We start from the raw sequence: 22,330 nt of genomic DNA, 5'->3' as shown, positions 1-22,330 counted from the left end.
TGTTTATTGATCAACTGCCTATGCCTAAACTTCTTAAAATCAATAATGGCTGACAGATCATTTACTGAAATAAATGTAATGGTAAACTTGAGAAATATTACTGCCTTTTATAAACATTGGACAATAAACTATATTCACCACTAAAGTTATTATAATCTTTCTTTCCACAAGCTAATGGATCCTTATACTCTTCATTTTCATTGACTGTTGTTTTTGTTTTTTACAACTTTCGAGCAGTAAGATTTTGTTTGGCCCACATTCTGTGAGTTTTCTACCTGAAACTGATGCATTCCAGATGGTTTATAGTTTTTCTAGGCAGAGGAAAAGTCAGAACCGCCAATTAACACCTAATTCATTCCTTCCTTTTGCTTTTTTTGCAGATCTGCAAACAGCCATCTGACAGTTTGTATGAATTCTAGATGGGGTGTTAAATGCTTAGGTCGAATATGGGAGTAATTTGAACAGCATTTTAAACATGTATTTTCCATTTCACACAATTAGAGTTATAATTTTGGCAGCCTGGACAGAAATATGATCCTAGTTTTAAGAATTAAAGAGTTAAAATCAAGACGATAGATATAATTGCCAATGTTTGTCCATTTACCTCAGTCAATAGAGGGGTCTAACCCTTGAAAATGTAGTCAGATTTCCGTCTACCTTAGTCAATAGAGGGGTCTAACCCTAGAAAATGTAGTCAGATTTCCGTCTACCTTAGTCAATAGAGGGGTCTAACCCTAGAAAATGTAGTCAGATTTCCATCTACCTTAGTCAATAGAGGGGTCTAACCCTAGAAAATGTAGTCAGATTTCCGTCTACCTTAGTCAATAGAGGGGTCTAACCCTTGAAAATGTAGTCAGATTTCCATCTACCTTAGTCAATAAAGAGGTCTAACCCTAGAAAATGTAGTCAGATTTCCGTTTACCATAGTCAATAAAGGGGTCTAACCCTAGAAAATGTAGTCAGATTTCCATATACTTTAGTCAATAAAGGGGCATAATGAAGAATTTTATAACTCAAGAAATATTGTATTTAAATCATTTTTCCATTTACCTCGGTCAATAAAGGGGTTTAACTCTAGAAATAAAGTAATCATATTTCTATTTACCTCAGTCAATAAAGGGAGGTAACTCTAGAAATAAAGTAATCATATCTCTGTCAATAAAGGGGGGTAACTCAAACAACACTTTCATCATTTTTTCATTTACCCCAAAAAGGGGGGTAACTCAAGCAATACTTTAATCAGATTACCATTTACCCGATAAAGGGGGGTAACTCAAGCAATACTTTAATGAGATTACCATTTACCCAATAAAGGGGGGTAACTCAAGCAATACTTTAATGAGATTACCATTTACCCAATAAAGGGGGGGGGGGGGTAACTCAAGCAATCCTTATATAGCAGCACCCAATTTTGTTCCTGGGACCTTGCTGACTACTACCAAGGCTATGATAATACCTAGCCATTTAATTGAAAGACAGACTCAAGGTCTTAGATCTTAACTATTGGGTTATCGTTCATTATTGCAAGAATTGTTCTGGAAAATGGTTTTATGCAGCCAATAATTCTGTAATGAAAATCCTAGTAAAGCCCCAATGGTGATTATTTGTGTGAAAAAGTTCCTGTCTTCCTGCACAATCAATTTCGATCGACAGCAACTTTCTTGTTTGCTAGTGGCTACTACAGGTTTTTGCAGCATGAAGCTATTAATTTGGTCTCCAACAATAAATCAGGATCAATACAAAATTTCACAGGATCGGAGCACATAGGAGAAGAAAGAAAGTTTTTTGTTGCTTTTTCCATGTTACATTAATATTTCAAGACTTGAGATTTGAGAATCAGGCTTCTTTATGATCATTCAGTTCTACAGTCAAGCATATACATTGAATCATTACATGTGTCCTGCCCCAGGGACAGAAATGAATCAATTCTACCAGTAAAGTTGAGGGAATGATTCAGTCAACATTACTTGGTCTGAAAATATGGGCTTCAAATAAAAAGGTACAAAATTATGTGTTTTCCCCCTGTTATGCTATTAAATGTCCAGACAGTCTGACAGAGAATTAAGACAAAATAAGACATGTATCTCTTACTTAAATTAGTAAAGGTAAATACGGCATCAGAAAATATCTATATTACAACATATTTGGTCAGACTGTTATTCTACAAAACTCTGAAACTGAATGCCAGTTCTCTTTCATTTTTAATTATCCAAGCTCGAGTTATTGGCCCTTGCTAGATGTATGTGTTTTGTAAATGAAATATATTCTTAATGATAGAAGACAGCATGGCCATTATATAACAGTGCATAATAATATGGCCATTACATGGCATAATCTACCTTTGTGAAATTACAGTATCTGCTATCAGTTTTAACTGAAGTCGGTTTAATAGCTCTATTAATGAAGTTTAATCATTTAACTCAAGTACACAATTTAGATAATTTAATTAAGGGATAATCACTCCTTCCTTTTTCTTTTTTTTAATTCCCAGCAGAAAAAAGATGGAATGTTTCAATCACAGATTATTCAATAAATCATCAATGTCTATGAAATCGAAAATGCCTCTTTCGTACTTTCAACTAGGATGTTTTTTTCTCTTTAAACTCGAGTAAACAATCCCTATCTCTGGGAATCTTCTTCCAGTGCCAAAATGTATGTTATATTCCTAGATCCTGCCAATCAATTTTCATAGCAAAAATCCCCGAAAAATCTTTCATAACAAACGCATTTCCAATTTTTTTTGACAGAGATCTACAGATATTTACATGAATATTTTGAGTGTTTATGAGTAAATGTTCTTTATGATTCTTGATTCTTGGATTAATATGATGATCAACAGACAGGAAAAAATGTGAGCAATTGTCTGGCTAGTCACAAGGGCCTTATAAGATATCCACCAGACAGATACAAATACCATTCATTCTACAGACTTGGTACTCAGGGTTCCAGATTAATGTGCTTTGATTTTTATTGGACAGCACCTTGACTCATAACTAAACATTTTTTTACATGTCTACGGTACCTCAGACTTAGATGCACCCAAACGTCATGTTGCATCACATACCATGTCAAGCTGTTTAAATGGCGCCCATTGGATCTCAGCAGAACATGAAAACTACTCTATTAAGTGGAATGAAGCTTTGATTGAGACATATCCAATGGATGATAACTATTGATTTGATAAATCAAAATTGCATTCCAGGCAGTGCACTGCACTTGAAGGTCCCACTTTAAAGCTGTTTTCTTGGAATTTATATGATTAATAAGATCTCCACCGATTGCCTTCCAATATTTGGGATTGCCATTTTGGTGTTAAAAACAGACCTTTGTAAACCTAATCTGGCATCTGTTTTACCTGGGTAAAGACACTATCTGATTTGTTTCTTTATATACCAAAGAATTCTGAAGGAAATCATCAAATATATTTTCCAAGTTTTTATATTCATTCCTATTTATTAAAAGTTCTTATTGAAATTATAAATATAGCTTCAAGATAGAATCAGCAGCATGCAAAACCATTAAAGATGCACTCTTACTCCCAGATAAGATTTACCACAATTAATAATATTGTTTTAATATTCCTAAAAGGATGAATAAATGTTGAAAACAATGGTTCTTATGAAGGATACCAAGTTTAATTTGAAAAATGAGCATAAAACACGGTATTTCTACCTTATGAGACTATAGTAGACCACAGTAAATCTTTTAGCATTCACCAATCATTTAATATTTTTGCGTTTTCTGCTATTGAATACACGGTTACAATCTTGTTATCAGAAATTAATATTTTCCATAAATGCATTATTTAGTAAGTAGTTAAATATATATCAGTTAAAATTGATGTTTGTTATACATGTGTATGTATTGATTTTGAATAAGAGTGTCACTTTAAAAATGTGAGCCTCGCAAAGGGACATAATTCTACAATATATTTCAGCAGAGTAACAGTACTTTTTAAACACTACAAATGTGCATTTATAGTTCATCGCATCACATCTATGTGACTGAATCATTTCAGGCCGATGACAACATACTTAATCAATTTACCTGCATTTCAATGACAAATTTAATTAGCCAGTAACAGTCCATGTACAACAAATCCAACAAACTTAATAATTCCACTTCAGATAAGAACAAAACTTACCATCAAATTTTTTAGTTCTTGATACAAAAGTAGACTTGATAATTTTAAAAGTGGCATCAACGACGGTGTCATACTCCTTGCCACTAAGGGAGATCAGTTTGCTCTCCATATCTTCTGTACAGCATGTTGTGCCCTGTGGACAGACCTGGAGATGGTTTCCTGGAAACATAAAGAGATGAATTACAGTTTATGTATATATATTTTAGAAGCATATATATATAATGTTTAAATGGTATCTTACAATAATAAATATTCAATAAAAACATAATTGTATATGCTAACAATAACCGAAAGACACTGAATGGTTGCAACTTGTCTTCCTTAGCAATGTGACTCTGTTTATCATCATTTTTAGCAGCTGCACCTGTTCATGAACATTGTAATCTTGCACCTGCACATGAACATTACTATTTTGCACCTGCTCATGAACATTATCATCTTGCACCTGCTCATGAACAATATCATCTTGCACCTGCTCATGAACATTATAATCTTGCACCTGTTAATGAACATAAAAATTTGGCAACGGGTGTTCATGAAGATTTCACCTGACCTGTTCATTAACATTTTAATCTCTAATGACAAATATAAATGTTTCATGAGCCGTTAATGCTCATGAATATTTATATCATGAATGCGAAGATTATAGAAAAAGATCAAGATCTGAATATTTGTACAAATTCATCAACTACTGTTTGAATCACCAAATAAAAGCAGTCTTCAAAATATTTTAGACTACTGGATGAACAAGCCAAGTTCTAATGTAGTCTTTTTGACATAAAAATAGCAGTCTTTGCTTAATCTAGAATTTGAGCAGACTCCTGCATATTAAATTATCTTACAAGTGCATGGCTAAAGTGCAGACTGGTGTTAATTTCGACTGTAAAAGCACACTGTTTGTCTCAGTTGAAGAATATATACCTTACATCAATAAAACAACAATGACAATAAAACAGCAAGGGAGAAGGATTAAAGCCCTCGTAAACCATGGTAGACATGACAGACATGCTCCTCACCAGTGAGTAGAATTAAATTAGTTCACAACAAAGGTTCGGTCACTGACCAACATGGGGATGAAAACATGCCACATAAAACATGTTTGAATTGTATGTGATCACATGCTGAAATGGTTAAGAAAATAACCTTCATTTTCTGAGCCAATGAAATCACAATATCCTCCTTCAAAAATTAAAGTACCAAGTTCAATCAGAATTGCAGCTTTAAAACTTCACAGACAGGACTTGACAATTTGGTTGTCCCCCCTGCTGAAAATATTCTACAACCTAGGTCATAATTTGAAGGTCAAGGATTTTTCTAAGAAAGGCTTGTATTTCTCTTGCTGATCGACTGCCCATCTAAGGCCTAAAAAAAAAATTGTTTGGTTAGGGTTACATCCTTTTCAAAAATAGGTAGGGTAGGTAGGCTTTTTATTTTTTTTATATTTATTTTTTTATTAGGCTTTATATAAGAATGTCATTTTCATCAATGGAGAATGGTGTTAAAGTTATCTTCTATATAAGCAATTAAGGTTTTAAACTACATATTGAAAAGCAAAAAGAAAAAAATTTTTTTTTTTTTTTTTTTAGTTTTTCAATTTTTTTTTCAAACTGACTATAAAAACGTTAGGGTCGGCGCCTATTCCGTAGGTAGGGTCGGGTAACCCGAACCAAATGTATTGTTTTTTTAGGCCTAATCATCTTTATAATTTGACAATCATTTTTATTCTTTTATAACTATTATCATATCCTTAGTTTATCATCAATGAATATTAAGTCAATGTTGTTCATTTTGATCTTATTTGATATAGTTTGACTGAAAATATGTGTGCTACTTGACTCTTTACAGATTGGCCAAGTACATACAGTCTTATATAATAGGTTTTTGAAAAGTCAGAGGTTACCAACTCCTAAAGTAATAATTACTAGTCTGCCACTGTTGACAAAGCAACATGACTTTAACAGTCCTACATGTACTTACTATCTTTTGATGACAACAGACTGTATCAGGTTTCCTGTCTCCCATTTTAAAAGCCTATCATCTTGTTGACAATAAATTAATGTGGCCTTCAGGAGGCAAAATAAACAGCTAATTTTCACATGGGGAATAAATGCTGGAGCGACATCAAGTGACATTTAAAATGCTTGTTTAATGTCTAATTTGTAAGTGGGCTTCTCAAATGAACTTCAACTTAATGTCATATATACCCAGAGAGGGCTTAAATGCAAAACCGAAGTAAGTCCATATTAAAATGGAAGGAGATACATTCATGTGTTGCTGAGCTCTTGAATCAGGGAACTTTAAAACAAACATGTTAATATGCACAGTTTTTTCCCCATTTTAATGCCAAGAGTTTGAATCTCCATTTAACCAGCAAATAATGTGAAACCAGCAAGTATCAACAAGTCCATTCAGTGGTCATTGAAATCAAGCCTTGTACGGTCAATTTAACACATTATACAACCACTGAAAAATGTAAATGATCAAGAACCAGTCCAACAATATACCATTAAGGCCGCCATTCAGTGACGCCGTGTCAGTTACTGATGAAATTGTTGTAGCAGAGCGAAACGTCGCTTTATTAAGGCGATCGCCCCTGGGTGCCCTTTAAAATCCATTTGACTTGTACACTCCAACTACTCTATCATCGGTAAAAATGATCCAATAAGGAGACTATGTTAGTCATTTTTCAAAACTCCAGTTTATTTTATACAATTTTTATTCAATTTTGCACCTTTATAAATGAGACGAAAAACCTTAAAAAAAACTTGTTATAAAATATACCTTATCATTTTTTAGTCATAAGAAAATGCTTTATTGAACACAAGAAAGTGTTTTTATTGGGAAAGGATTAATTTCAATAATATTAGAGCAGTTATAAAAAAATGCTCTAAATAGATGAAAACGTTCCTAAATACAAATTATATAATTATACGTAAAAGCCATTTCTTGTTCATAAATCAAAACTTCAAGCCAAAGCCAGAGTGAAAGATGTTTTTTTATCAGGTTATTATCATACTAATCATAGCAAAAAGTTGAACTATACAGTATACTGTTGATAATTTTTTATCATATATTCCACATTATTAAGTTATTAAGGCCAAAAGTTCCATCTCTAGCATAAAAATTAACGTTTCTATAAATCATTCGTATATACCTAGGTAAGGTTATTTAGTTTATACTAATTTATTTTAGCTTGATTGTGACCGTAAACTGTTAGCTTATAGAATTAGGCAGAAACCTCAGGAGAACTGTGTCTAAAATCTTTGAGAGGCCATGAGAAAGTACCCCTAGTCACGGGGGGGGGGGGGGGGGGGGATTAAACCTACGATCTCTTGGGGTTATTTAACACACTGGACCCAGATTAGTCATTTCCACACTACAAATTCATTCAACATAAATCATATAATAGTGTATATAATAAATTGTAACATTCTACAAAAAAATAGAAAAGTACCTGAAGCGTCTCAGGATTTTGTCAATGTAGAAAAAACAGACAACAAGTTCACTTTTTCACAATTTACAGATTTGTATTTTGAAATGCAGGTGAATATATTTATACTATAAATTATAATGAATGTATGCCTTTAAGTCATTAAATGATGTAATAAAGTGATAAAAGCATTCTTGTCTCAGTCAAGAAACTTTAAAATTATACATAAACCATGATAAGGCTACATCCAAAGGCATCATTTAGTAATTTATGCAAATTTATGTAAATGAGGAGACTGGTGTCAAATGATTGATTCATATCAAATAGTTAAGATTTTTATATCAAAGTTAGTTGATATATGGTACTGCAAAATCATAATACTGTGACATCATGTCTGTTTACTGGATAACAGGGGTGGAGCTAGGCGTAAAGGTTCTAAATGACATGAAACAAGGCAGAAGATAGAACCTTTTCGCTTTCACCTCTCGAAATTTACTGTCTGGTACAGTTTGACAAACAGTGGAATATTTTTGAGTTGAAAGCAGCCATTGAGGTCAATTATCATTTGTATGAATTTCTAATGAGGCTGTTGTTTTAATGGTTATTAAATAAAACTTAACACAAAAAGTAATTATCTGCAATTAATTAATACTGGTTTTTCAAGCAAGCAGTCGATCACGTCACCTTGTTAAAGAGACAATAAGATTTGAATTTTATCATAATTTCAATCAAAACACCTGCAGCTTATTGATAACGATGACATATATATTCAAATGAAAAATTATAATCCATGCGATTTGTGTGCCTCTCATCTAAAAGATTTTTTCAAAAATAATATTATAAGCTCCATACAGTATACAACAATTACATATCCACCATAAATATTCTTAACATTATAAAACATTTAAACATAATTCAAAGTAATCCATATAAATTTTATACCATAAAAATTGGTTACATAAAATACAAATAAAACAGCAATTATCATTTGGGTGGCAATGGACTATATTTGTACAGTAAGCTGTTTATTTCGGCACTTAAATCAGTCCTGCTTATATGACCTCAACTTCTGCTCAAATTGCTCACGGCCATACCCTATAAGCCATTAACAATATAAAACAGGCCATTAACAAGCCCACAATGCCCTGGGTAAATGGTGACCTATCCTGTAATGACAAATATTACCCTGGTCTGGGGTCAGCTCATATGACCACAATGACCAACAGCATATGGTCACTTTTTACTGAAATGCAAATTTTCTATCCCATGTTCAAATTTCAACCCTCAAAGAATCATGGAAATAACCATGAGGTTTTATTTTCAAAAACAATTAAGCATCACTCTTTTTAAACTGATGTATTGTTTTTGCTTTCATTAAATGTTAGTATAATAGTATTCAACACTGTGACTGATTCACCATCAGATCAAAATAATCATCAGCCTCATATAAACTTTAATGGAATAAAATAAGTATTTTTTTGGTGATTTTTCTTGACAAAAATGTACAACTTTAAAGTACTCAAAATAACGTAAAAGTTAAAAGTGTCATTATTATAAGGATAATCTAAAAATGACAGACATTGAATATGTAAAGTAATTTCAAAACTTTGAATTAAAACTATTGAAACAGAGTTTAAATCGCTAATCGGCACAAAGGCTATTGATATAAGAAGACCTCATATCGTCAGTGAAACGCACTTGAAAAGAAAACTATTCGTATTAAATGAGCCCCTCTGAAAGAACTTTATATGGAGATGAAAAAATGTAAACATACCATAGCCTTAAAAGCTAAATCATATCTCTACTAAAATACATTATGATCTCTCGCCGTGAATACCATTCTTCGGTAACCATTGAAGTCGCCAAAATATTATCAAATATATGGAGCGCTCACAATAATCGTTCAAATACTTAAATGACAGACAAGAAAATACTTAATTCATGTGACGCATAATTGCGAAATGACCTCAATTCAATAGGGTGCTACATCAGATATTCTATTTTATTAAGATACAATAAAATAAACCTGATTCAACATCTTTGGATGAAATAAGGTATTTGTTTTATGAATGAGACATAAATTTCACTTGGAATAGTAGACGCACAGAACTCTAATATCAGCCAATTCATTATTTGAAGCCCAAATTTCATTGGATTCATGTACCAAGATGTTGGTTGTGCAATAGAGTAGTTATAAATCTGGGTATAAAAGGTAGTAACAAGCAACAGGGGTGGTTACATAACATCGGGTTGTTCATCCTCACTCAGAGCAATAATGCCCTAGTCACTGTCCTTAAATATAAAAGCAGCATTTTATTATAAACAACAATGACAAAACATTGACAAAATTAATTACCATAGACCTACATACATGTGTTACATGGCTGTCTGACAGCAGTTTTCAACATTCAGAGCATTAATTAAATTAATATTACTACAAATTCCAGGGCATCTGCCTGGCTAACACATGGTATAGCATCACCCAAGAAGCTATATCTTTTCTGACCAACTGCCAAGCATTTTCTTTAATCAAACAATTAATGCTCACAACAGCAAATGATCCTCAAGCTTTTGAAAATTGTACATGCGTCTCATTACCCCATGTCAGAATTGGTGAAGTAATACAAAGTTTTCTGGTATTTTTTTTATTACAGTGTATCAGAACAATGAACAAGCAACTATTCCATGCTGGAGGGAAGTGCCCGCTTATCTGGCGTTTATACTCATGGGAATAGATAAGCTTTCAAGGGTGCCATGATTTACTGTGTTTTAATGGTGGGTGGGGTAACCTAATATGATGAAAAAAATGTCTGCCATTTTTTTTTTTCATGGCTGGACAATAAATAAACTCATTCTTGAAAAGTTTGGTAGATAAGTTTCCTCAGTTATTGTAAAAATAATTGATATGTATAAGGAAATTTTGGTAAACGAAATTTCTGAAAAGTATGCAGCACATGAAGAAAGTTAATATCATCTCCAAAAATGTTACACACGCTACAGAACTTCTGCAACCACAAGCTAGAAATGGCTTCAGAATTCATTCCTATAAAACTTTATGGCTAACACATAAAACCATACAAAAAACTGCACAGGCCCACAAGACGCCTTGCCCGTGATGGATGAATTAAAATGCATTTTCTCCAGAGCACAAGACATGGTTTTTGTGCACTGGCTTCTGTGCATGTTCTAGCAATTAAATTTTAAGCACTTAGAGCACCATGAACTTCTCACGAAATGCATTCCTTGGTCTCAATTGGGCAACTTTTAAATGCCGAGATTTTTAATAAAGTTTGGTTCATTTTGACAAAGTTACTGTATAATTTAAAATTTTGGCGAGTTTACACAGTGAGTAATGGTGAGCTAGGCCGGGATCCCTCTTTCTGGTATGCGGTCACATTTAAGATTTTTCAAGAAGTATACTTTGGTAGGCGGTTACATAATGCAGACACTGAAACATTGACATACATTGTTAGCAAAGGTGTTATATAATTTGGTATACATTTAGGGAAGTGGGTAAAACACACCCTCTGTGGTTCTGCTTATCTTATGACATTTATTTACAAACGTAAACAAGGATTATTTTTAAAAGCAATATGCATACTGAATACAAAATTATTTGATTTATAAACAAGGATTTTACGATCATGTCATGAAATATTACACTTATCTGAATACAAGTTTTTTTTTCTTTTCAGACAATTATTTTATGCAAAAGCAATTTCTAAGAACCAATTTCCTGAATATTTCTGTTTTCATCTTTATTTGCCAATAAAAAATGGAAATCCCTATTTCCAAGTAAAGAAAAGACCAAAGCGTAAATAATGGTTGTTAATTAATATAGAAAGTGCAGGCAAACTGCTCATTCAATTAAACCCTGATTATCTTGATTAATCTGACAACACGGCCATCCATCTTCCATAACTGACTCAGAATCCATTCAGATATGATTTCTGAACATCATGAGAACTGCGCTTTAATACACACAGCACAAAAACATGGGTTCAAATTACAATAGCTTTCATAATTCAAATACATCAAAGACAGCATTATGCCTCTGTTTTAAATTTGCTGCAGCACTTTATCTTTAAGAATAAAGATGAGTTTCATTAAGTTATTCAAAGCAATTTTGTATGAAGAACTCATTGATATTCAATGCATTTCAAAAAAATAATGTATTCTTGCTATTTTAAAGTCAAACGAATCCTTTGGAAACAATTATATCGTGACTCAGATCAGATCTCTCTAACATGATGCAAATTAAATGATGGTTCCATTTGGACAATGATATGACTCAACTCTGTAAAAATTGTGATTGAGAATGAAATGATACAAAACCAGCCAATTGTTTGACTTCAAGAAACCACAAAATAGGAAGAAAAATTAATGAATTTTAAGTAAAACTTCATTGTCAGATAGACAAAAACAATTGACATTGTGCGAAGACATATGATTTTTTATTGACAAACAAAGGATCCTTGTAAAATGAATTTCAACATTGCCAGATTGTCCAGCTTAAATTTTTAATGGTTTCTGAATATGAACATAAATATTGCAATGAAAGCGAAATGGGTCTAAGTGAGAATAAATATAGATGCAGATACAGCCTTTTTCCTTTCTCTCAACAATTTGGACTGTTCCTGATTTCTTGTCATCAAACAAATAAGACGACCCAAAATACTGATAAAAATCTTTCATGTAAAAAACCCACATGCTTGTAATGTCCAAAAATTAGCCAAACATGGCATTTAAATTACAGTTTATTTTAATTTCTGTAAGGAGTAATGGCACAAACTTGAAACTCTACACTTAGTGATTAAAATCTATTATCAGATCTATGTCAAAGGCAATGGTTTTTGAAAATTTAATCAGAAACAGATAAACTTTGTCCTTTTTGTTCGAAAATATTCAATTTTCCTTTCTGGGGGGATAGCACTCTTTATGAAAATGACAAGTTGCACAATATTCCATGTCAAAACTAATCATACTTTCAAATATTTCATCAAGATAAAAAGTGAAATGGATTTTTGTCCACAGTACACCTGAGATGTCTGATTTGGGGGAATGATACCAGCTTTGTTTCACAAGAATTTGAAGAGTTTCCTATGTTATCAAGTGAAATGAACTCTTATGGTAAAAGATACCTCACACCTGTGCATTTTACGGAGTGAATGGTGTTCATTTTTTATGTTAACTTTTTATCTTTTCGCTTCATTAGTCATTCGGTATATCAGTTTTCCTGTTCACCTTAAAATATTTACTTTGTGACAGTCATTGAACAATAATTGATGATCTAGAAAAAATCCTTAAGATGAAGGTTCATGAACTGAGAGTTTTGGTCATAACTTCACAACCTGTTCCAAGTCAACTTCCTATATTGAATGACATAAAATTAATAATAAAAGTTCATGAACTCAATAAAACCATCCATTAAATGTATAAGGTAGTTCATGAATTTTTTTTCTTTCAAAATAGGTTTTTTTGAAAAATTCATGAACTTTCTCAAACATTCATGAACCATACAATTTTGCAGGTACTTTGCAAGTGTCCTTAAAAAATCAACATAACTTTATAACCACTAAATGGTCCGAGAAAATACATGCACATGACATGTATACAATTACCATAGAATAGAATAGAAGGTATTTTTGCATCTGAACTTAAACTGCTACTTGGTAGGTAAACCATGACCGATAATCACCAGGAAATATTAATAGATTAAATAAATATGCAAATATTAAAAAGGAAATGAAAATTTAACAATTTCTGGCCAGAATCAACAATTTAAACATGTAAATATTGATTAGGAAATAAGCATTTCATAACTGTCAGCATGACTGGTCTCAATGTATTGAACAAATGACCAGTGAGACAGACTGACCGGCATACAGGTCATAGTGGTCAGGAGTGACCGTTACTTCTTTTGTCACAGAACAGGGGGAGATCAAAATTCATGTTTAAAGTAAGATTAACAGTTTGTTTAATCTGTGCCGTAATTAAAACTAGAATTGAAATAATCTTAACAAGTCAATTGGATTGGAAAATCAGACTTTTCATTGTAATGGGCAATTGGTCAGAACATTTGTAATTGGCGAGGTATCAACACCACTTTAGAAACTTCAGACAAGCTGTCTAACTTAACCTACAGATTTACAATCCAAAGAAAAATATTTCAAAAGGTAAAGTTAATACAACAAGTAGTTCATATATTTATTTTATTAGCAGAAACATGGAATAGGGCATATGACTAGGGGATTACAGAGTTCAAATACCAGCCAAGCTTACAATTACACTATCAGAATTCAGATCACAGACAAAACACTTTTTTCTAAATTTTAGACCCATATCAAACGAAATTACGAAATATTATCTTAAAATCTATAGAAATTGGATTACTGATTTTGCATGTTTACATTCGTTTGAAGAGATAAATTACATTCAGATTACACCATCCTATACCAGTCTGCCTCATAAATATACTCAATATCGCCTAGACAGGGGATTGAGCCTGCAGCCCCTATGATTGACAAGCCTAAGCATAAGATGGTCCTTTAATACAGACATGAGCTTGGGACATACTATACAACATAATGTAAGGAAGTCTGAAAAACTTTGTCTTAGAGAAAATATGTGGAAACAGAACCAGAAATCTTTACAGCCTGACATCTGGATGTTCCTGAAATCCCTGGCACAAACTGCTATTACATCATCAAAAATACACAAACCTGCTATTTATACCTGAGCTAGAATAAATAATTTATATCAGAGCAAATGGCCTATGCTTAAATCAAGTAATAGGAATCTACAGAAGTAAAACATAATAAATTAAGATTGCAGAAATTCCTCACAAACAGCTGACTGTCAAAAATTACTTCATAATCATGGTTATAGCTAAAGAATTGTTAAAAGCACCCCCCCTCCCCCTCCCAACTAAAATAATAAAACAAACCCACAACACAGCAAGTGCTAATTTGGCTTTTATAGCTTTATTTATACAGCCTAACTTTAAGTGATAAATTTCAAATTGATGTATTTTGTCCATTTTAATAATTACAGGCCACTTGTTAGTTTTTTTTTTTTTATTTGTCAGATATCTTATATATACAGTACAGTTTTCTGTCAGTAGCCAATGGCTATTTTGACTTAACTTTTATTATTAGCTAATTTCAATATGATTGTGTCAAACACTACTATAAATTATATTATATTTAGATTGCATTTCATGTACATTAATATTGAAGAAATACTCTGATTTGAATTATGGTTTGTTTTCATTTCATTAAAATCGAGAATTTTGTCATAAAGTCTATGAGACTTACTTACAATAACATATTTGAAACCATTTATGGAAGAAAAACAGACTTGTAATCCCTTCAACAAACAATACTCTATATATTAATTAGGTTTCTCAAATTTATCACTGTGTACATAAATAATTTATAAAGTGGAAAGCAATCACCAAATATCTGATAAATGAACATACTTTCCCCACTAAACAAACAAAATGTCAAAAATAGAGATAATACTCAACATCCTGCTTACACAGGGGCAAGATAGCATTTAAGGGAAGATAACCCTGGGTATGGATTAAGGTTAATAGCCATCGATAAGAATTACTCAACAAGATAGCCCAATAACCACACGCAAGTTTTTGTATTGAATAAAGTGGCGCTTTTCACACTTGACCCAATGGGTATGTTTGAAGCTTCGGATATGTCGAGAAAGGTGACAGTCATATATCACACGTTTTAAAGCTGGCCTTTCAGAAGGCCAATAGACAACTTCAGAAAGTATCAGTCTTATTTAATAATGAACCAGTCAATTTAAGCCCCCTCCCCCACCCCCCCCCCCCCAGGGTCCGGCCAAGTCTGGGTTAAATCCCCGCCCCGCCGGGACGAACTGCTGGTTAAATCCCTGCCAAATGCCCCCGCACCCCAGGGACCCTAAATAAGGATCATTCCCCACTATGTTGGTGCGAAGACAAAACGGGGACACCTCAAAGGTAAAAACATGACCTATTTGCCCCACTAACCCTGGTAATACCCCCGATCTGGGGGGGCGTGGTTACATTTGACTGGTGCATAATTTGTGGACAGACTAGACAAGACAATGCATGAATGAAGGAATTATCCGATTAATGAAATATCATCTACAAAGCTGTGACCACACCTTATGTCAGCTGGACCCTTGGCTGGACCCTTAGTGAATCAGAGTTTGAGTTCAACAAACCCTCAGTTTTGAGTTATAACTCCCATAGGAGAAATTATAAATGTCATGTTTGTCAATTGATGCTTTTTTGGTGCATGCTGGGAAAGCCTATATTTCCTGATATGCATGAATCATTATAAATTGGTTTTGAACCTGTGTGACCTAATTACTTCATTAGAATGAACAGCTCAATTTCTTATCAAATATCAGTAAAATGTCTGAATGATGAATTATTGACTCTACAGAAAGGTAAAACATTTAGCTTTTTAAGATTTCTATTGACTTTAATATCGATCCAGATTTATACTAAATTAATCCTGGCTTGGCCAATAAATATAACTCATATTTATACAGGAAGTACAGCAAATGAATACAAACAAAAGGAAGTTTTGGATAAATGTTGACAGCATTTGTGCTTCTTTATCAATTGCAAGGTATATCTGCTTACCCACAATTCCCTGGAGGTTAAAAACTGACAAACCATGTGCACTGACTAATTGCCACAACGAATCAATAGTTTGTTGACATTCTAAGGTGTGCCAAGTAGCTCTGTTTTTGTTTTTTATGTTGATGTTTTTTACTTGCTATTGTATGTAGTATAAAGACCCTTAAGTTTTGTACTGAAAAAAATAAATAATGACTTTGTAAACCATGCAGAGAAACTGAGCAAATTTTGGGTCTCAGTTATTTTGTATGTTGGTCAGAAAACGTAAAACACTGTTTATCAACTGTGTGGCCTAATTTTTTATTTTTTTTGTTACAATATTTGTCTAAATTAGGGGTTGTGTCTTTTCGAAGTGTTATATTTCAAACACATGTACAACTGAAAATGTCAAATATTGAATGTGCAGCCATTAAAGCCATTTAATTGTTTGGACAAAAGCTACCAGAAATACTATGAATGGGATTGAAACTTTTGTGCATCTTACCTTACCATTCTGATCTTTATCATGGTCAAATGATGAACAAAACCGAGCCTTAAAAATGGTTTTCTTTTCATTGAAACAAGCTAGACTTTGAAGGATGTTACAGTAATCTGCATCTATAGAAAGGCATTTCACAGTTTTCACAACTGGTTGACTAAATAAAATGTAATATAACTATTTCTTTCAATATCTAGACTTCACTGTATCTGTGGTTTCACAGATAAATTAAGCCAGCTATCTCTGGTTTCCCCCCCGAAGCCAGGACTTAAAGCAGTATGATATTAAACCATACTAGAATGACTAATAAAACAGGTTGTGGCATAATCTACCCTCCCATCGTTAATGATGTATCAGAGGTAAATACCAGTGATTGGGAAAAGAAATATCCTATGAGAAAACATCACATGATAAAATTTAGAACAATACTGAATTGTTCAAAATGTTAAGGAATTTTCCGCAAAATTTGATGAGAAAACATTCAAAACCTTTTAACGCTAGAAACAAACACAAAATGTTTATTCAAATTCACAAATCTTAGACAATGTTAAGTACACTTTTGGTTATACTATATATTATACGAGTATAAATGCTTCGAAGTGTTTCAACATTTTGCAGTTTAACAAGTCTAAAGTCACTTGATATTTGTTCCAGGGTTTCTGGTATTGATTGGGCATACTATAATGTTTAATGTGTATGAATCTGAACATGAACTTTCTATTCCCATTATTCTAAGACAATTTCATTTGATTTTCATGGATTAACAGACAAGTTTACAGACATTAATGATAAAGACTTGTTATGCAACGCAAAAATGTAAACCAGTCCAAGTTTTTGTATATCAACTCTTTTCACATTTGTTTTCATTTTGTCAAACAAACCTTAGAACTGCAAGTGTTATAAAGTAGTTCTGCAAACAGTTTGAGATGGTTTCGAATAAAGCAAATACTATCTATTTGACATAGAGTAAAAGCAAATAGCGCTTCCATCCATCTTGATTATATCCACACTAGACAAAGACAGCTGCCTCTGAGGAACAGTTTCCAGTTTCTTTTCAAACATGTGCTCATCTTCAATAAAATCACATGCAGGCCAGACTCAATGGATTCCAGACAGTTTATTCTCTATTTCCTATTTATACAAGTTTGTTTAGTTACTTGCAAATTGAAAGAGAATTTCCTCCTTGAACAATATGAAGTATTGAATGCAGGTGAAACTGCACTCAGAATGTAATTCATCTGGATAACATGTTCCTTTTTTAAGTGTCAACATGACTTAAACAGTAAAGTAAATTAGGTCATGTTCTCCTACTTAATCAAGTTTTAAGCCAGCACTTATACATTCTAATTGCAATAATTTATAACAACTCATTTCTCATTCATAAACTCTGCTAACTTTTCAGAGTCTACACACAAAACACCATCAGATTTCGGAATTAACCAAGTCAATGGCCTATTATCAAGCTGAGATCTGAAGAAAATGTCTTTGTTCTCAAAAAACGAAACACAATACACCCTAAATTTGGTTCAATGAAGCACAAAAGCTAACAGATTTTGTAACATTGGATGGTTTATTTTCCAAAATTAGGGAAAATGTTTCCCCATGAACTCACACACAAGTAATACAGCTGATTTTTTTTTGGATTAAACATGAACTCCCATATATCTGAATGGTAGCCAGTACAATTTGTGTAACCCCTCTATAACTGATGTAGGGATAATTAACAAGCTACAATGAATTCACTTATACCACATGCTTTTTATTGAATGTTGCCTTTGACAACACTATTAAATATAGTATAAAACAGTTACATCACCTGCAAACCTCTTGATTAAAATTATACACTTGCGCTAAAGCATCACATGTCTATAATTTTAATCTCTGGGATTGTGAGTGCTGTATTTTTTACATGAAGAGCTGTTCATGCAAACTCATGATTAACCAAAATTTGAGTGCTCCAAAGATTTATAGTACATGAGCAAGGTTTTAAGCCTGTTCATCCAAAACTCTAATTTTGGATGTCAGATGTAAACCATTCCCACTGGATCAATTACCAAATTAAGACCAATTGGTTTACATCTTTGACCTAGATTCTTGGCCACTACAGCTACTATGGTAACACACTATGTGTTATTTGCTGGCTGTGGTCAGTGGTCAGTATCAAAGGTCAGTGGATGGCTGTGCAAACAAGGGACAGGAAGGCAGATAGTGGTTTCACTTGAAAGTACACAGGCTCACAGCTATTGTGTCATGAAAGTGGAAGTTACTGACAAATATCCTGATTAAATACTTAAATTGTGCTGTGCAAGATACAAATGTAGCTCAAATGTTAGTACTATTTCAGTAATGATAATAAAACCTCCAAAATGAGAACAATCCGACCATCTAAAGAGAGATACAATTGACCAAGATATCAACATATAAATTGGATGAAGATATTTTATCACAAGCTTGGATTAAATGGTGCAGTCAGATATCTTCCACAACAAAATTATCCCTATTTTTCAACAGAGCACTAAGTGCAAAGAACCCACATTGTTGGAATCACGATCCAATCTTGTTTTCTAGTTTAATAATTTTACGTAAATATTTCATATGCAGCAAAACATCATCAAAAACACATTAACTTAAAATGCAACCGGAGTAGAACATTTTGTGGTCTAAAAACTTTCAGTCAAGTCTGCAAAAGTAATCAAAAACAGAACATATAATCATTCATCTGCAAGTTCATGTACTGTGTTAAAGTTCCACTGTTAAAGCTGAAAGCATGAACTTAGTGAACTAAGTAGTACAATTTTTCGTTAAATGATTATTGGTCCTTTTTCATTCAGATATAAAAACTATTTCGAAGGTTTTTCTGGCGCTTGATATTAAATGACCCCATTTCATTTTTGACAAAGATTTTTTGTCATATAAAATCCAAATGGGGGGGGGGGGGGGATCAGAAACAACTATACATATCTTGTAAAATTGCATGATACCAGCACATGTTAACATTTTAAATAAAGTAAAAATTAAGATATAAGATTTCAAGCATTTCACTCATTTATCTGAACGAATAAGACATGACCAAATGGCAAATACATGTATGAAATGGGGTTGAAATGTTTAATAATGAAAAACTCTGGAAAAAAAAACCTGCTCAAGAGTGGACAGTATTATTTAACTGATAACAGCTGCTTCAGAAATTGTTAAATACAATATGTGTCTGCAGGTCATGTTGAACTGACTTTGGAAATGCAGACTGATCCTATTTCATGTATGCATTTATGATCTGGACTGGTATTTCTCTGATTTTATTGATAATGTTGAAAACAACAGCTGTTTTGCCTCAAAACATTTGGGTTTCCATACACACCGATTGTATATATATATATATCTCAAATGCTCAAGAAAAAGTAGAACAATAGTGTAGAACTGTTTACAAAGTTTCATCTTGCATAGTAAACATATTTTTATTGCTTGCACTTCGTCTAGTCTTCATGCCTGGTTATGTAAATATAAGACTGCATACCGGTAAACATTTGGATATTCAGTTTCATTTCGATTGTTTTGTTTGTAATATACATGTATTTATTGAATCAGCTGAAACATTTTTATATTGTATATTTATTTGTCCACATGGCCTTCTGGCTTTTTGTAAATAAATCTTAAAAATTCCATTTTGATGTTATAACAAGTGCAATGTTAAAAATTGCAATAAATTGTTTCACATTCAATTATGACCCACTCATAATGGAAAATGATTGTTTCCATATAATTATATCATATCTCTGTGATCAACCTATTAACAGTCTTTGTCACAAGGTGTCAGACTTTTCAATTTAATTATCCAGATAAAAGAAGTAGGAAATATTTACCTGAATGGCTAACAGTTATTTTGGACACATGTGGTGTGTCACTGGTCAAGAGTAATTGATTTGATTGACAGACGTTGTCACATCTTAACAATAGCAAATGGTGTTATGGCACCCCTTCAGAGTTAATAAATGGAATTTTGACATATCTAAACAAAAGAACAATGATTGCCATTCATGTTGTTTTAAAACTAATCTAGTACTAAGTTAAAGTATGGTATTAAGATCGAAATTAAAGAATGGCATTAATATCGAAATCAGCCACTTCAGCTGAAATGTTTCAAAAAAGAATTTCTTATCCCCGAAAGACCTACCTTTGAAAAAAGAATTTTGTAAAAAAACAAAAAACTTAAAGTCAATTCTGATAATTTACCAGTTAAAGAACAACAACAATTATATAAAAGCACATATAACTGCGGACAAATACATGAAATTTTTTGTTGTGTGCCATAATTTGTTAAAATGATTACCTGACAAAAGTGTAATTATGGTAAACAGTTATATGGATAGTGACATATGTTGTTAATTATCTGTCATACTAGTTAACTCTGTAGTTCACTTCACCTGGACTTTGAGGGGGTCATCCAAGGTTACCTACCATGGTGTTCAAAGAAAATATACCTTTGTCACGTTAGTTGTAGTCATGTCTTTTCAGGCTGTCAACAAAACATTTGATAAAATGCCAAGTAAATTAAATGTAAGTGAATATTTATTTTCAATACCATGGACCATCGTTCAACAAAAGTAACTTAAAGTTTCAACAGCCGTTGACAATCTATTTGCCACATAAGTTGTGCATGTTCGCCTAACATGCAGCTGTGTGTAGTGCACATTGTAAAACAAGATGTTGCACCATTCAGCGTAATAAAGAAACTGTAAACTTGCAGATACAATCAGCCATAAATTGATTTTCATGTATATTATTACATCACGAATTGTGAGTATTTAATATTCTTACAATTACATAATTACTAATTGAATATCTGGTGCTAAAAGTTGTATTTCAAACTTCTTAAACTCTCCATAGCTAATAATTAAACTCCTGAAGAGTCTAGAATTGATGTTTTTTAAAACATGTTACATTCGCGTCTACTTTTAAATACAATATTTTCAATTTACATGTATTTATAATTTAATTGGCAATCAATTTTCAATTTATACAATCAATAATCTTACCCGGGATGGCCGATATGGGAACTGTGTCGTCTCTTAACCCCATTTTATCGTTATATTCCTTCTTTACACCGACGCACGATAAATCCAGCGTAAAACCAACATTCCACAAAGATGTTAGAAAAACTAAACTAACGCAGTGAGTAACCAAACTTCGATGACCAGCCATTTTATTTGTTATTTTAGGTTCAACTTTAACTTATAAAACACATCCAATATCAACCAAAATAAAAGTTATCACGAAAAGTTTTTAATTCCACCATTTCTCACATGTTGTTCACGTAAGTGGGTTAAAATCATAAAAAACAATAAACGAAATTGTCTGTCGGCATATCCTACGTCAACCTCACAAAGCACTGCCGAATGTGTGTATTGTCAGCTGTTCACGTTACCTCCCGCGTGTAACAGAACTATGGAAATCATTTAAATATGCCGCTAGCCATTCGTTTCTTTTAGTTGTGCGTCACTGTTAATCACATATTGTTACTATTTGGAAAGTATTTGAAAATTAACACCTTTTATATTGTTTTACGACTTTTTAATTTTTAGGGGGCAAAATGTAACAGCTGGAACTTCCTTTGTGTAATGCTCTTGATTG

At 32.7% G+C, this 22,330-nt stretch overlaps 1 protein-coding gene across 1 annotated transcript in view; it reads right to left on the bottom strand.

Moving 5' to 3' along the window:
- The window catches only part of LOC128219797 (glypican-6-like), a 53,157-nt gene extending 31,052 nt beyond the window's left edge, over positions 1 to 22,105 (bottom strand). The window contains exons 1-2 of the mRNA XM_052927834.1: positions 21,736 to 22,105; positions 4,145 to 4,303 (exon numbers count right to left, since the gene is read on the bottom strand). Coding sequence (XP_052783794.1) covers positions 4,145 to 4,303; positions 21,736 to 21,901 — 325 coding nt within the window. The 5' untranslated portion in view covers positions 21,902 to 22,105. The remainder of the gene's footprint in view (positions 1 to 4,144; positions 4,304 to 21,735) is intronic.
- Between the last annotated feature and the right edge of the window lie 225 nt (positions 22,106 to 22,330).

The sequence above is a fragment of the Mya arenaria genome, chromosome 15, assembly GCF_026914265.1.
Source record: "Mya arenaria isolate MELC-2E11 chromosome 15, ASM2691426v1".
NCBI classification, from domain to species: Eukaryota; Metazoa; Mollusca; class Bivalvia; order Myida; family Myidae; genus Mya; species Mya arenaria.
Note: the sequence above shows the minus strand (reverse complement) of the source record. Positions and strands in the feature narration are given on the sequence as shown.